This window comes from Micropterus dolomieu, linkage group LG08 (assembly GCF_021292245.1).
Source record: "Micropterus dolomieu isolate WLL.071019.BEF.003 ecotype Adirondacks linkage group LG08, ASM2129224v1, whole genome shotgun sequence".
Lineage (NCBI taxonomy): Eukaryota > Metazoa > Chordata > Actinopteri > Centrarchiformes > Centrarchidae > Micropterus > Micropterus dolomieu.
This window is the reverse complement of record NC_060157.1, coordinates 8,560,545-8,574,632: the sequence shown is the minus strand read 5'-3', so window position 1 is coordinate 8,574,632 and position 14,088 is coordinate 8,560,545. Positions and strand designations below refer to the sequence as shown.

The 14,088-nt window shown below is 42.3% G+C and overlaps 1 protein-coding gene across 1 annotated transcript in view; it reads right to left on the bottom strand.

The window, feature by feature from the left end:
* The window catches only part of LOC123975585, a 14,109-nt gene extending 1,495 nt beyond the window's left edge, over positions 1 to 12,614 (bottom strand). Inside the window, exons 1-8 of the mRNA XM_046057184.1 lie at positions 11,858 to 12,614; positions 9,593 to 9,817; positions 8,202 to 8,360; positions 5,760 to 5,831; positions 4,467 to 5,633; positions 4,266 to 4,385; positions 2,997 to 3,040; positions 1,726 to 2,914 (exon numbers count right to left, since the gene is read on the bottom strand). Coding sequence (XP_045913140.1) covers positions 1,726 to 2,914; positions 2,997 to 3,040; positions 4,266 to 4,385; positions 4,467 to 5,633; positions 5,760 to 5,831; positions 8,202 to 8,360; positions 9,593 to 9,817; positions 11,858 to 12,478 — 3,597 coding nt within the window. The 5' untranslated portion in view covers positions 12,479 to 12,614. The remainder of the gene's footprint in view (positions 1 to 1,725; positions 2,915 to 2,996; positions 3,041 to 4,265; positions 4,386 to 4,466; positions 5,634 to 5,759; positions 5,832 to 8,201; positions 8,361 to 9,592; positions 9,818 to 11,857) is intronic.
* Positions 12,615 to 14,088: the final 1,474 nt, after the last annotated feature.

Genomic DNA, 14,088 nt, shown 5'->3' with positions numbered 1-14,088 from the left:
TTGAAATTATCCTAAAGAAACGCACCTGCCAGCCCCTGTATTCAGCTATGGTTTGTTATCTCGTGATCACGAGAAAATTAATTATCCCGTTCTCAGGGGAAAACAACATTCGTTTATATATATATATATATATATATATATATATATATATATACATATATTACTGCTCACTGTATATTGTTACTGTTTACTGGTATTGAGTATTGGTATGAGTGTTGCTATTGTGATGTTGTTGTGGTCTATTCTTACTTTGTTTATGGTCCTTAAGAAACAACAATTCGTTTGGCTACAGTATATACTTGTAGGCAAAGGATATGAATAAAGTATTTTAACAAGTGTTCAACCATTTTGCATGTAGTGACTAATGCAATGAACTTATGCCTAGATGTTTTGGGGGGTAAGATTATTCAACAGAGACTGGTATAATTCATTGTGATCAGCAGGACATAAGCAAGTGATAATGTAGGAAACAGCAGACAATTGTACATAATCATTTGCATCAGTGTGTCAAGTCATTTGCAATTTGTTGAAAACAATGAGAAAGTGCTTTTATGATGTGCACAAGTGACGAGATGATGTGGAGGTTGAACAATTAGTTTTGAGAATTTCAATTCTGATCTGAGAAATGCACCAAAGTGACTGAGAAAAACTGCAATTAATTGACTAGTCATTGCAGCACTTGAGCTAATGTTCAGATCAAAATTATTTAACTTGACCACCTGAGCAGACCATCTCGCCTCCGTGTAACTGTATTCGTTTTCTGGAAATCTCAAATATAGAAATGGCAATGTCAGAGCTCTATTGATGACCAACTCCACAGACTTTTAGATTGTTAACATATCTCGGGTAATACGACTGCCTATGTGAGACAGCAACAAGGTTTTATAAGTGATGTCATTGATCACAAGCTGAAAATAAGGCCTTTACAACACTGAATGAAAGACGCTTTTCAAGTATTTTCCTTACAGCAGAATAAGCTATAGCCTCTTAAATTAACTGAAATACCTCTGACATACATTTTTCTCAGCAGACATTTTGACATATCTCATAGTAGTGAAAGTACAGGCGTTAATAATAACATTAACTTTGGCTCTCAACTAAATCCAGTGTCCCTAATAAGCCATGACCGTGTGACTGTAAGTCAACATGCACAATACCAGGACCCATTAACTGAAGCAGCTAAATGAAATTCAGGCATTATTAATTGTATTATGTCAAAATGTCTGCTGCGAAAAAGGATTATTATGAGCTTCATCAAATGGGAATTGATGTGTTATTTTGTCCACCTCTTTAAATACTTGGTGAATAAGCAGCAGGTGTGTGTTTCTGATGTATAAAATTCTGACTTTAGAGTTAGAAATGTGACAAATGTTTATTACAGCAGAGACGTTTTAAGAGGAGACACGCCACTTAAACAATCCTCAACACAACTGTATAGGGAAAGCCTGTAACGCCAAAGATGGTGAATATCCCGTTCCTCCCCCTAGAAAGCCAATCATCTGTTTTTAACAGCCGAGACGGGAAAAACGCTTCTTAAACCTTATTTGGGGCAAAGTCATCAAACTTTTTCAGCGTTTTTATCAGATTTTACTGGTGATTCTATACATGCATTTTTTATATCCGGGTGAACATTGAGTGCAGTTATAGCTCTCTCCCCATTCATTTAGATAGGGGCCTGGTGGCGCTACCAAGATGGTTACCTATTAGGACTTTGGTTACACTCACCTCTGCCGTGACGGTACTCTGGCTGTGTCTGACACTGTGGTTCAGACTGCCCCCCTTCTCCTCTTTCTGGACCCGACTGGCCTCCTCTCTCTGCTTCATGAACCTCTGGTTGACGATCCTCGTCACGCTGTCGTTCCTGTGCAGAGGAGCGGCAGGAGGCCTTGTTGGAACACTTTCCATGTTCTTCAGCCCAGTCTTCGTCTTCTGTACTGACCCTGGTACTGGTTTGTCTGCCCGGCCGCTCACCCTGCGCAGGAACTCTGTGACCATGCCGTAACGGTTGGCGCCTGCAGACTTGCTGGGAGGCTTGGCGCTGCTCAGAGAGCTGTGGTTCTGACCTGTACCTGCTCTGTGACTGGTTTGGCGGGTCATTGTGAGGCTGGTGTGGCTTTGGTGATTCAGGTTCCACAGCGCTCGATCTCTAGACGTAGATGTAGATAAGGAGCTCAAATTGGTGGATGAGGGGAGAGAGGTTACACCAGATGCAGAGTGTCTCCGATACAGTTTAGGCGAGGAGGTGGATTGTCTTGGCCTCTCAACTCGGCCTGATACCCCATCCAGTGAGGTGGAGATGTGGTGAGAGCGGGCAGAGACTAGGGAGGTGTTCAAGACTCGAGATGGACTGCTTCTCACAGCGACTGGCCCGTGTGCTCCATCTGTCTGAAGACCAACGCTGACCATCTGTGGCTTCATATGGGTCTGAGTACCTGAGCAGGCCATGTCCACCCACTGCCCCTGTAATCTACCTCTCTTCTCCTGTGAAGTGCCGTAAACTGTCTGCCTCCAGCTGGCCGTCATTTCCTTCATGTCGTCACTCAGGTTAGCAGATGAGCCCAGACAAAGCATAGAAAAGGAGGTCGGCGGCGTGCACCATGGAGAGGCAGTGTTGACGGATTCTCTGTCTGTGGCGGGCCTTTGCTTCTGAGCCAGCTGGACTCTGCGGGATGACGGGGGGCTGTAGTAGATGCGGATGGCTGACTTCTCCGGAGCAGTGTGGCTTCTCTCCAGGGACATCTGCTCAAAGTCAAGATCAGGGAAGCTAAGAGGCATGATTAGATGGTCCCATGTCTTAACGGGGTCCTCTTGGTCCAGCTGGGCAGCCTCCTGGCTCAAATAGCACCAGTTCTTCCTCTTACAGCAGCAAAGAGAAAACTGTCGCCTAAGTCTTTTCCCTTTTGAGTTGCACATTCTGTTAAAACAGCAGATGATACATAAAGTATGACCTCAGTGACAAGATGGACAAGATTCTAATGCTTGCAGAAAACACTGACCTGTCAGCTTCAGAGTCATCATGAAAGATACCGCTATCGGGACACTGAGCACAGAGAGAAAAGAAAACACATATATCAGCCAAATGATAGTTACTGAATTTGTGAGCCTGTAGATCCACAGCTATTGGATATATTAGCATTTAATTCCATGTACCTCTCAGCATACCATCAGATCAAAACTTCAATTTGTCCAGTACTTTGCTGTATGAGCAAATACTGTAAAAAGTAAAGAAATTCCCATCAGCCTCAGCTGTATTTTGTGTTTAGTGCTAATTAACAAAAGTAGTAAAATAAACACTAAACATTATGCTGTGTTCATGTCATATGGGATGATTTGTAGAAATTAGAATTCCCATGTTTAAGGCTCGCAAGCCTTCACGTCATCAAGACTGTTTTGTTGGCGTGAGGACTGAAATACTGTGCACTGACATTATAACACTATAACCCTAAAATTTAGGTTTATATATACTAATCTTATGTGACTCGTCCATATTTTTTTGGTTTTCTGGCAATTCCGTGTTAAGTGAGAACTCTTATGTATCTGAGCTTTCAGAAAATCTGTTTCTGATAATTACCACTTGGATGTTGACGTCTACGATATTTACAGGTAGAAAACCCATGCATCATGCATTAGCATGTTAGCACTGTCATTGTGAACATGTTGCCACGCTGATGCTAGCATTTAGCTCAGAGCACCGCTGTGTGTTAGTTCAGTCTCACAGAGCTGCTAGCATGGCTGTAGACTCCTAGCCTGATTTTTTCATGACAAACAAAATGTGCCTCGGAGAAAAGGAGGGATTATAGTCTAGTCAGTGGAGTAAGGAGGAAAAACAACCCTTAAAGAAATAAATCCAGCCCTTCAAAGCAGATCCTGACTCATGCTGTTCAGTGGCAACAACTCAAATGTTAGATTACATTTCTTATCTGCCATCCATTCAAACCATCTGTATTTGCATTTGACCAAGCGGGTAATTAATTTGCTGAACGTTATGAAGAATTTGCATTTGTGCACGTGTCTGGACAATGCAGAGAATCAATTGAGTGTTTTCATGCCGCATATTTGAACATGTCCTGTTTGGCTGCAGCCTCAACAAGAGATTAGCCTAAATAGTTTGGCATGAGACTTTTCATGATGCCTGTTGAACCGAGTGTCAGGAGGACTTGTAGCCAGGGAGACAGATCATCAGCAGGACTTCCCTGTATCACACAGCCTCACACACAGCGGGGGAGGATGGGTACACATGCCTAAAGGGTAAACACCATCCTTACCTCAGCTGCCTTGCCTTGCGTGGCCTTGGCCTCACTGTCGAATTCAATCCGCTCATCCTGAAGCTCTGCACCGAGGTCTTGCAACAACCCCCGCAGCACAGACATGGTTTTGTCTTTACCCTGAATTAAAAAAACAGTTATTTAGATACTGAAGATATGTGCCTTAGCCCTAAAAATGTAAGTACTTTTCTTTAATTTTACCTCTTTTCCCTCTAGCCCAGGTCCTTTCACTTGACACCACTGATGGATGATCCACAGAATCTTCAAGGAAAGTTGCATTTTGGGGTCCCTGCAGCTGTGGAGGAGGTCCCATTGGAAGGAAGTTGCTTGTCTCAGTTGTTTTTCTCTCTCCTTAACCTCTGTGGTGCGGAGGTCTTCTACACACTCCTGCTTGCTTAGAGCATCCACATTGTGATCTGCACCATCTCCAGAGAGAAAGGAGAAAGTGTAGGAATCCCAAGCCTGGCCCTCCTTGTGCACGGAGAGTTTGCCTGAATCTGCTCCTGTTAGAAGCGTCTCCACCCTCCCGATGAAAGCCAGTAACATGGCCTGTAGAAGCTCCAACGCCTCGTTCAAAGGCCCTGGCAGGAATATCTTCTGTGCCTTGCCATTCAAGTCCACCTCTGTCGGAGAGGTAAAAGCAGACGAGGGAGCTGAGCAGTGGCCATTTTTGGGTGGTGTCGTCAGGAGTTGGATGGCTGAACCCAAAATGCAGGAATGATCTCTGAGAGCCAGAAGAGTTTCATAGTCTTTCACTGTCATTCCTTTGAGGCCCCTCTGAAGTTTGTTGATGTTAAAGCTCTCAGTACCATCTGAAGGGTCCCACTCACCACCCACGGGACCTTCTCGAGTAATCTGACAAGCAGCGTTCATCCCTTCAGTCTGTGACTGGTTGCAAAGCAGAGATGTCTCAACATCACTTTTAACTTTTTCTGCTTCCTCGTCTATTGTGCTTTCTATTTCCTTCACCGGTATTGCAGTCAACAGATTTTCCACCAACACATCCTGCTGCTCTTCTTCCTCTTCCTCTTCCCCTCCTCCTCTTCCCATTTTCTCTCTCAGGTCGCTCATTTCTGCTCGCAGTCCCCGGTTCTCCACCTCCAGTTCAACGATGCGCCGGCTCAGGAGTGTGGCCTCCTCTTCCACCAGTTTCAAGTGAACTTTGACCTCTGCCTCCCTGCCGTGGGCGGAGTTTTGTTTGCCCACAGCCGATTGGGTGGCATCTATGTCGCCATAGGCTGAGTGGTATTTGGCCAGCTCCTCGCGCATGGCTTCACTCTCTGATACCAACTTGGTGAGCTTCTTGCACATGAGAGCTAATTCCTCTTTGGCAAAGTGGAGTTGGCACCTGAGATCGGCGCTGTCATCCTTTTGGCAAACAAACAACAATGACAATCATTCTGATGAGGATGATAAATAAGTATGCTGCAACATGCAATTTGTCATCGCTGCAACCACATTTGAAATCAGACATGAATTACAAACATATCAAACCTCCATCTGTTGAGAGAGCCTCTTCTCAACCTTACTGGCTGTTGATCGGAGGCTTTTCTTCTTCAGAGAGCTCTGAAGGATAAAAACATAACCAAGAGGTTTATCAAGGGTGCAATACAAACAATATGGCCAAAAACAGATTCAACTGAGCAACTTGTCATTGACGACCATGTAAATTATTTTAGATGTCTCAAGTAGCATACACCTTCTGAGGCATCTTTATCTACCTAATAAAATTGTGATGTACTGTACATGACAACTCACTGAGAAATCTTTTGCAAAGCTCAGTGGGATTCTTCAATATACAAATACAAATAAATTAATAGTTTCTTTCAGAGAGTTTAATGGGTAGCGCTTATATATCTGTCCATTCAGTATGAACTAGGAGACGGTTAGCTTGGCTCTGTTGAAGGTAATAAAATCCATCCTGCCAGCACCTCTAAGGCTTCCTAATTAAGATGTTATATCTCTTTTGTTAAAAATGTCGGTTTGTGGTATTACAAGGTTAAGTGTCGGACTATTTCTTGGCCAGGCGTCGTGACTTCCTGGAATCTTGTAGACCATGGTTTATACGAACAAGATATAATGTGTTAATAAGTGAGCTTGAGAGGTACTAGTAGTCTGATTTTGTTATCTTTGGACAGAAGCAGGCAAGCTGTTTCCCTGTTTTCTTCTCATCTAATTCTTGGCAAGAATGAGTCTATTACCCAAAATGTCGAAGTACTCCTTTAAATAAATATCACTTAAAATGTTCTTCATGCCCGTACAGCCCTTGTGCTACTTTCCATGGTGTGATTTGATCTAAACTTTGTCTCACATCTGTGTCTTTCCCTGCTCCACATGAGAGGAATGTAAGCTTCAGTCTGGCAGCATTGTCTCGCTCCTAGACTCTAGACAGGATGTCACGGTGTTAATAATAGTCATCTTCTACAGGCTTGAAGTGGCAAACTTAAGGAGTGGGTTACAGTCCCTTCAATTCTCTAGGCTGTACAGATCCTGTACTGTGACTTGAAATGTCTATGCATAATGAACATATAAATTTCCATAATTTGTGTTGCATTTGGAAATAAAAGTGCAGTTTATTTATTTTTCCCTTATGGTTTCATTATTGTGACCTGACAGTATTAAGTTACCATTCAAGTCCCACAAACAGGGTCACAGTCAAGTTGCAGCATCAATCTCTGAAATTCTCCTTCACATCCATCTAGACTGTGTTTTGTCCTTCTAGATTAGGTAATCTAAGTGGATTTCCCTGTTGGGATCAAAGGGACTAGCAGATGTCTCCAATGAGTGGACTAGACTGAGCTCATGCCAAAGCGCTGAATCCTGGATTAAACCGAACACGTGTCATTGGTGGTCACGATCGTTATCACTGGAGACACTGATGCAGGCCGCAAGAATAAAAGGTGGGCTGGAAATTCAATCACTGTCAGGGTGTGGTAGCCAATGTTTGATAAAAGTGTTTGCGGGAAGGATTGTAGGTCAGTATGTCGGCACACAAACACCCGCCTTTTTGAAAGCCATAATACATGCTGATCCAGATTTAGCCTAGCTTAATAGAAGCAGAAAGAGAGAAAGCGAGAGAGAGTCTATTTTTAAAATCTATCGCACCCTCTCTCCCTTTTCTCTGTCTCCTCAGTTGAGGATATCAGCTGTGCCTGGAGTTCAGGCTTCAGCATACCAGGCTGCTTCACCCTGCCCATGCACCAGGCAGCTGCTGGCCGTGCCCTCCTCTCATATCACTGATCTGCACCCGGGTCATGTGTCACCTGACATCAGGGTGACAGAGGGATGAAGAGGGACAACTGGCAGGGATGGGTGCAGCTGTGTAGTAGCAGAAATGAGAAGGAGTCCTGACCAGAGGGATGGAGGCAGTTTACGTTTCTTTCAAAATTTAGGCTGAATCTCTAGACCTAATTTACAGATTTATTATAGATCCCTCCCTAGACATTAACAAATTACTCTCCTTAAAGTAATAATTTCTGTCTGACATGCATTTCCACAAAAAACTCTTCTTAAAAGCACATCTACTCCTACACCCTTATTTCAAATTCCACAATCTATGAAAATGCAATTTCTTTTTATTTCAAATGTTTAACTGCTGCACACAAGATGTCTTCCACCTCACTGAAAAATCTTCCTCAGTGTATGTGCACTGGAGGTTCCACATCATACTTTTGTAAGTTGCATGTTGGACCATGTTTGGCTCCAAACTAATTGTGATGTCACAAAATCATGGCCATGTTAAACTCTGATCTCTTTAAGGTGATATGCTTTCCTCCTTTAGCAGATTCATGTGAAAACAGCCTTCTAGAGTCAAACTCTGCACGGGCATCATTCTGCACAGTTAAGGTTAAACATCAAAGTGATATGACAGTAAGTAAAACAAGATTTTGACAGAAGGGGAGCTTAGATATAAAATGTTCTGCTTTAATGTTGCACCTCTCTGGCTTTCTCCACCTCAGCCTGTAAGACCTGTCTGGCTCCTTCCAGTTCCTGTGTCTTCTCGCGCAGCGTCTCATTTTCCCACTCCAACTGGGAATTCTTCTTCTGCACCGTCTCCAGCTCGTTGTACAGCCGGAGGGACACACTCTTTGCAACCTGTAAACAAAGCCAACAGCAGGTTATTGTAGCCCCAATCATGGACATGAGATAATGGGCCCCTGGGCACAGACATGTAAATGGCTCCCCATTCCACTTACATAAGATACAAATATTTAGAAAGAGACATAAAACTCTTTGTAGTGATTGTGTCTCTTTGTGGCTGTTTTGTGTCTCTTTATGGTCATTTTGCATCTCGTTTAGCATAGCATTTTGTGTCTCTTTGTGGTAATTTTGCATCTAATTTTGTATCTCATTCTGTGTCTCTTTGTGGTTCGTTATGTGTGTCTTTGTGGTCGTTTTCTATCTCATTTTGTGTCTCTTTGTAGCTGTTGTATGTGGTGTTTTTCTTTCTCGTTCTGCATCTCTTTTTGGTCGTTTTGCATCTTATTTTGTGTCTCTGTGGTAATTTTGTGTCTCTTTGTAGTCTCTGTAGTCTCTGTAGACTCTGGCTCACTGCCCAGCAGGCCTCTTTAGTAATCCATCCATGGCTCCAGTCAGGCAGAGTAAAGAGCTGTAAAGAAAACCTTTTGGCCTTGGTTGTACAAACTCATGAACATTATTTTGTGACTGCAGCATGTTCTCTGCAGCAGTTGGTTTGGCTAAAGCTGAGAAACTTTACAAGGAAATGTTTGTGACAGGAATTCACCATATGAGTGGATGGGAGGGTGAGGGGTAAGGGCGAGGCTGATGGGAAACATTGTTCTCCATGAGTAGGAAACATAAAAGCACAGTAATCTTTATCAGAATCGGGGCAAATCAATCTGTGGTGGAAGCCAGACTCTGTTTCTTTGAGCTGGGTTGCGCGTGATGGTATACTCACCACATAATTACACCACAGTATGCCAAAAATATAAACAGGATGCATGATGAAGACATTTCAAACTAATGACATTTTTGCGGTGCTGAATAACAGCAGGGAGTATTTTACAGCACAGTGAACAGTCGTGACTCAGGCTGCTGTCAACTGATTACAGTCCTTCAGTGTGCATGAACAACACGGTCACTGTCAGTGTGCTCAAATGAGAAATAGCTTTGTGGGACTAAAAGCAAATGTTCACTTTGATGTTAGCAGCTGGAATTGCAGTGATTCAGTCAAAAGCCACTTTGGGAGAAGGAGCTTTTACTGTTTGTTGGTGGCGAGTGAGTTTTAACAAGACCACATGATCTCACATACTCAGAGGAAGGAAGGAGGGGGAGTAACTGTGATGAAAGGGTAGAGGACTTCTAACCTTGATATCGTGCTCCAAGCTCCGGACCAACTCCCCGTCCACCTGGCCCGTCTGCGCCACTCGGATGCTGCGGCGCTCGGCCTTGCGGAGGCGGTACTGCAGTATGCGACAGGTCTTGCTGGCCTGCTCCAGCTGCAGCCGCAGCTCCTGCAGCTGGAACACCTCCTCCTCCTGGAACATGTCACGCATTTCCAGCATCTCACAGCGAAGCTCCTCCACCTCATCCTGGGACAAACAACACAGATAAACTATTTTTAAGGAATAGGAATTTTTTTTTAAAAAGCTGCTTTATATATTCAAGTATCCTTGTGTTTGAGATGTCGCCTAGTGAACATTATTTTGTGGGGATAATAAAATATCATTTTTATTTGTTATTGCACCCTAAGCTCATTTCCTGCTGAGCTCCAGAAATATTTACACACATTGTATATTACAGTAATTTACATTAGTTAAAACCATTCTGGCTCAAAGTTAGGGAAATCCTGGTGCATGTGTTATAGAAATGAAAAGGCAGAGCTACCATCGTTATGAGTCTCAGTATATTAAAGGGGAACTCCACTGATTTTAAGCATCAAAATCTGTTTACAGGTAATGGGAAGCTACTGCAAAAGTAGTATAAAGCCATTTGTGGTTCCAGGGGGACCCGCACAAAATCTGATAAATCGCCAGAAGTGATGTCACTTGAGTTCGAGTAGGTTGTTGCAGAAGACTACAAGTTTGAAAATGAAAAAGAGGGCATGGTGATCCAGTGGATAGCACTGTGGCCTCACAATAAGAAGGTCGTGGGTTCAAACCCCTGTTGTCCTGGCCTTTTTGTGTGGTGTTTGCATGTTCTCCCCGTGTCTGCCTGGGTTTCCTCTGGGTGCTCCGGTTTCCCCACCATCAAAAACATGTTAGGTTCTCCAGTCAGTGCCGTTTCACACTGATAAACATCTGGAGTTGGTCCTCCAGCGCTGCACAGCGGCTGCCCAATGTTCCCTTGAGGGATGGGTTAAATGCAGAGATGAATTTTGAATGAATGAATTTTTCAACATGTATGTGTACGTGACAATAAAAGTATCTTCTTCTTCTTCTAAAAAGAAAATAAGGTGTTTTGGAGTTAGAAAGAAGTGAAGCTGATTACACCCGAATCCTGACTGCTGTAATGTGGCACCTGTTTGACAATGAAGAAGAAGCAATGGAATAAAAAAGATGGTGGATTTGAATGGTTCATTGGAAAAAGGGATTTCCTCTCGGGATTTGTTTTCGACATACATATAAACAAATTCAAGTGCAGCAAAGAACCTCTTGTCAATGTGCCTTTCTTTTGTATTAATTTTATTGTTGTCTTTTCCTATTGTTATTAGCCTATAATTCATTTATTGTTAATATTCTACACCATGATTTGTAATATTATGCCTTTTAACAGTTTACAACTCAGCCTGTGAAAACAGCTGTTTAATGTCTTCTGTGTGCTCTGAAGGGAACATAGGGAATTTAGGAGGTAAGGGAGCTTAATGAAATATGTTATCCAACTGTATTGTGGGTTTTTGGAGTAAAAGTCAAAATTTCTCAACCTCTGCTGCTTCAATGTTGAACTTCTTTTTAAAATATTTCTTTTGTAAGTCCCACAACTTTATGAAAGTGCAACCCTAAATTGCTGGAGTAGCCTACCCCTTTAAATGGCAAAAAAACTAACAAAATAAATCATTCCACTGAGCCCTCTGATTTGTTTAGTTTCTCCTTTTTTAAAAACCCATAATTCACTTTTCTTGCTGTAAAAACATTGATATAATGCTCAAGTGACATAGTGAATACCAGGAGGACCTATTTATATGGCAAGTAGCCTACATTAAATGAAAGGCACAGCAGTCTATCACTCACATTACATACTGCTCAAATAAATGGCTATAGTGTTCTACTTTTGAATGGCGCTAATAAAAAGGGATGTGTGATTATGCAATTTATCAGTTTTATTTCAACATAACATCAAACATACTACCGATGATGCCACATAGCCTAAGTAATGTAAATAATTACTCTTGACTTTTGGTTCTTGCATGATAGCTTTCCCTCACTTGTCCTGCAGCTTCTAATGAAGATTAACACGAGTATTTACCTACAGAAAATCGGCTCTGGTGCTCAGAGGGCCTCCTGTAGATCTCATAAAGAAGCAACACATGAACCAACACACAAATACGTGGAAATGTAGAGTGTCGTGCAAATAGAATTAAAATTACAAACAAAATTAAACTAATATAATTAAACCAAATTACATTAACTTACTTTCAAATACTCGTTCTCCGACCTCAAATCCTCCACCTCCCTGACAAGGTCTTCGGTTGTCTCCCCCATCATGAGATCTATAAACGCCCCTGAAGAGTTAAACAGACTGAGACCCCCTCCAGCAGCATCCGGCTGGGGGGCGCAAGTATCTCTCGCTGCCTTCGCGCACGCTTTGCCCTCGCTGTCCGGGCTCACACACGCGCTCCCGTCTATCCAGCTTAATTCATTGTCGCAGCTCCGAGAGTCGTGCTTGTTGCCCTCCGAGGGGCAATCGGATATTTCTGAGCTGCTGTCTGACGAGGAGAGTTTCCCAGAGACGCAGCCGGAGTCTTTGCTCAGGTCCTCTGAAGCGTTGCTGGCGTCGGACAGCTTCCTCTGCGCGGCGGGGCTCCTCTGGCTCTCCACCGTGGCACTTGATGACATTTTCCCCGGTCGTTTTCCCTGCGGTCCCGCCGATTTCAGCTCCTGACTGGACTGTGAGTCTTTGGAGAAGGAGCCACTTTGGGCCCCTTTAGGAGACGGATCTTTCTTCTTCTTCTGGGCGGATACCGGCTGATGCGCCTTGTGTTGTTTCTGGCTCCGGAGCGCAGTCTTTGTGCTTTTGTCTCCGTCTCGGTTCATCTTTCTCTTAACGTTTTCAGCTGTGCAGCTTATTTTTTCAGTTCAAGATGATCACGATGTTTAGGCTACACAGATAGGTTTAAAAGCACTGATTTCCGCAGCTCACTGAATAGATCCGACTGGTTGCTTTTCATCCTGAAGACTGAAACTTGGCCAAAATGCAGAGGATAGAGTGAGCAGCTGGGTCAGACTAGTTTGTCAACGACTTCCGGTCACCATTTCCAAAATAAATCCTTTCATTGACCTTTGACGAAAATGCTCTGCAGTTTCTTTTTCTCTTTTCAGCCAAGTAACATTTATTTATTTTTACCAATTTTCAGCTTTTCAGTAGGCCTACAGTGTATTTTCATAAAGACAAACTGCATCAAATGTTTGTCAAACATCCATCCATCGTCAACCGCTTATCCTGCGTACAGGGTCGCAGGGATATGTTAAACATATCCCACAATATTAAATTATGCTAAAATAGCAATAATTCAGAAGAATTAACAGACTTAAACTGATTTCTTTGTTGATTTTATGCCAACATTTCTTTCAACAGTTCACATCTCCCCATCGAGGCGCGAGTTCCACATTTTAAGCTTTTACTTTTTAAAGTCACCACTTTCTTCGGTCTCATGTGACTCTGGGTGACTTTACACAGTTAAGTTTCCACTTTCTCCTTTGGAAAGCTGACAAATAATTAAACAGGTAATTTGCCATGTACCCTATAGTATTTAACCATGTATTTACGCAATCAGCACCTTTATTAAATATTTAGGTCACTTGGCTGATGTTAAAAAAGTCAAAAACGTTTTTCTCTCTGCCTTAACAGACCCTGACATATCCATATATGTCAGTTCAGATACGATATTTGCTAGGTTTTAGATATAGCCTACAGATAGATATCCTCTCTCAAATTAATTTTTGGAATAAATCTGGAAATTCTGAGGAGGCCTAAATTTTAGGGTTAACTGATCACAGGTATAAAGCTGCCACCTTGTGGCATTTAGTAGCACCACAGGAGGAACTTCATGCAGAATCCCATGTTTTCAGTTTAAGCCAATTCATCAGACAATAAACAGCTATTTAAATCATACTGTAAATTAAAACAGACACAACTACAACACAAATTCTGCAAGGTGACTTTTGTGTTGTGAATGGATCACGTGGTGCATCACAGGTTTTTATCACATTTGTTAAATGGCCTCTTGTTGTCTGCAGAGATACATTTGAACACAGACCTCAAACACCAACCACTGTTGGAAGAAGTAGGCTACTTAACAGTAAAAGAATACCACAGTGTGGAAATACTCCGTTACAAGAACAGCATTCAAAATAAAAATATAAAAACAAAAAAATCGTTACTGTTACCATCAAAAGAAAGCACTCATTATGTAAAATGAATAATGTATGTTGTATTATTAGATAAGTATTAGTGCATTATTATGTGCATCACTTTAATGTTGCTACTGGCAAAGGTGGGGTTTATTTTTTTTCCTATATGTACTGCTGGGAAGCTTTCACATTTCACCAAAGTCTTATCTTTATCCATAATACTACATTATGATTTACTTGTTGATTATATTTTGTAGTATTAACCTGACACTAAGTAAATAAGTATCTAAAGA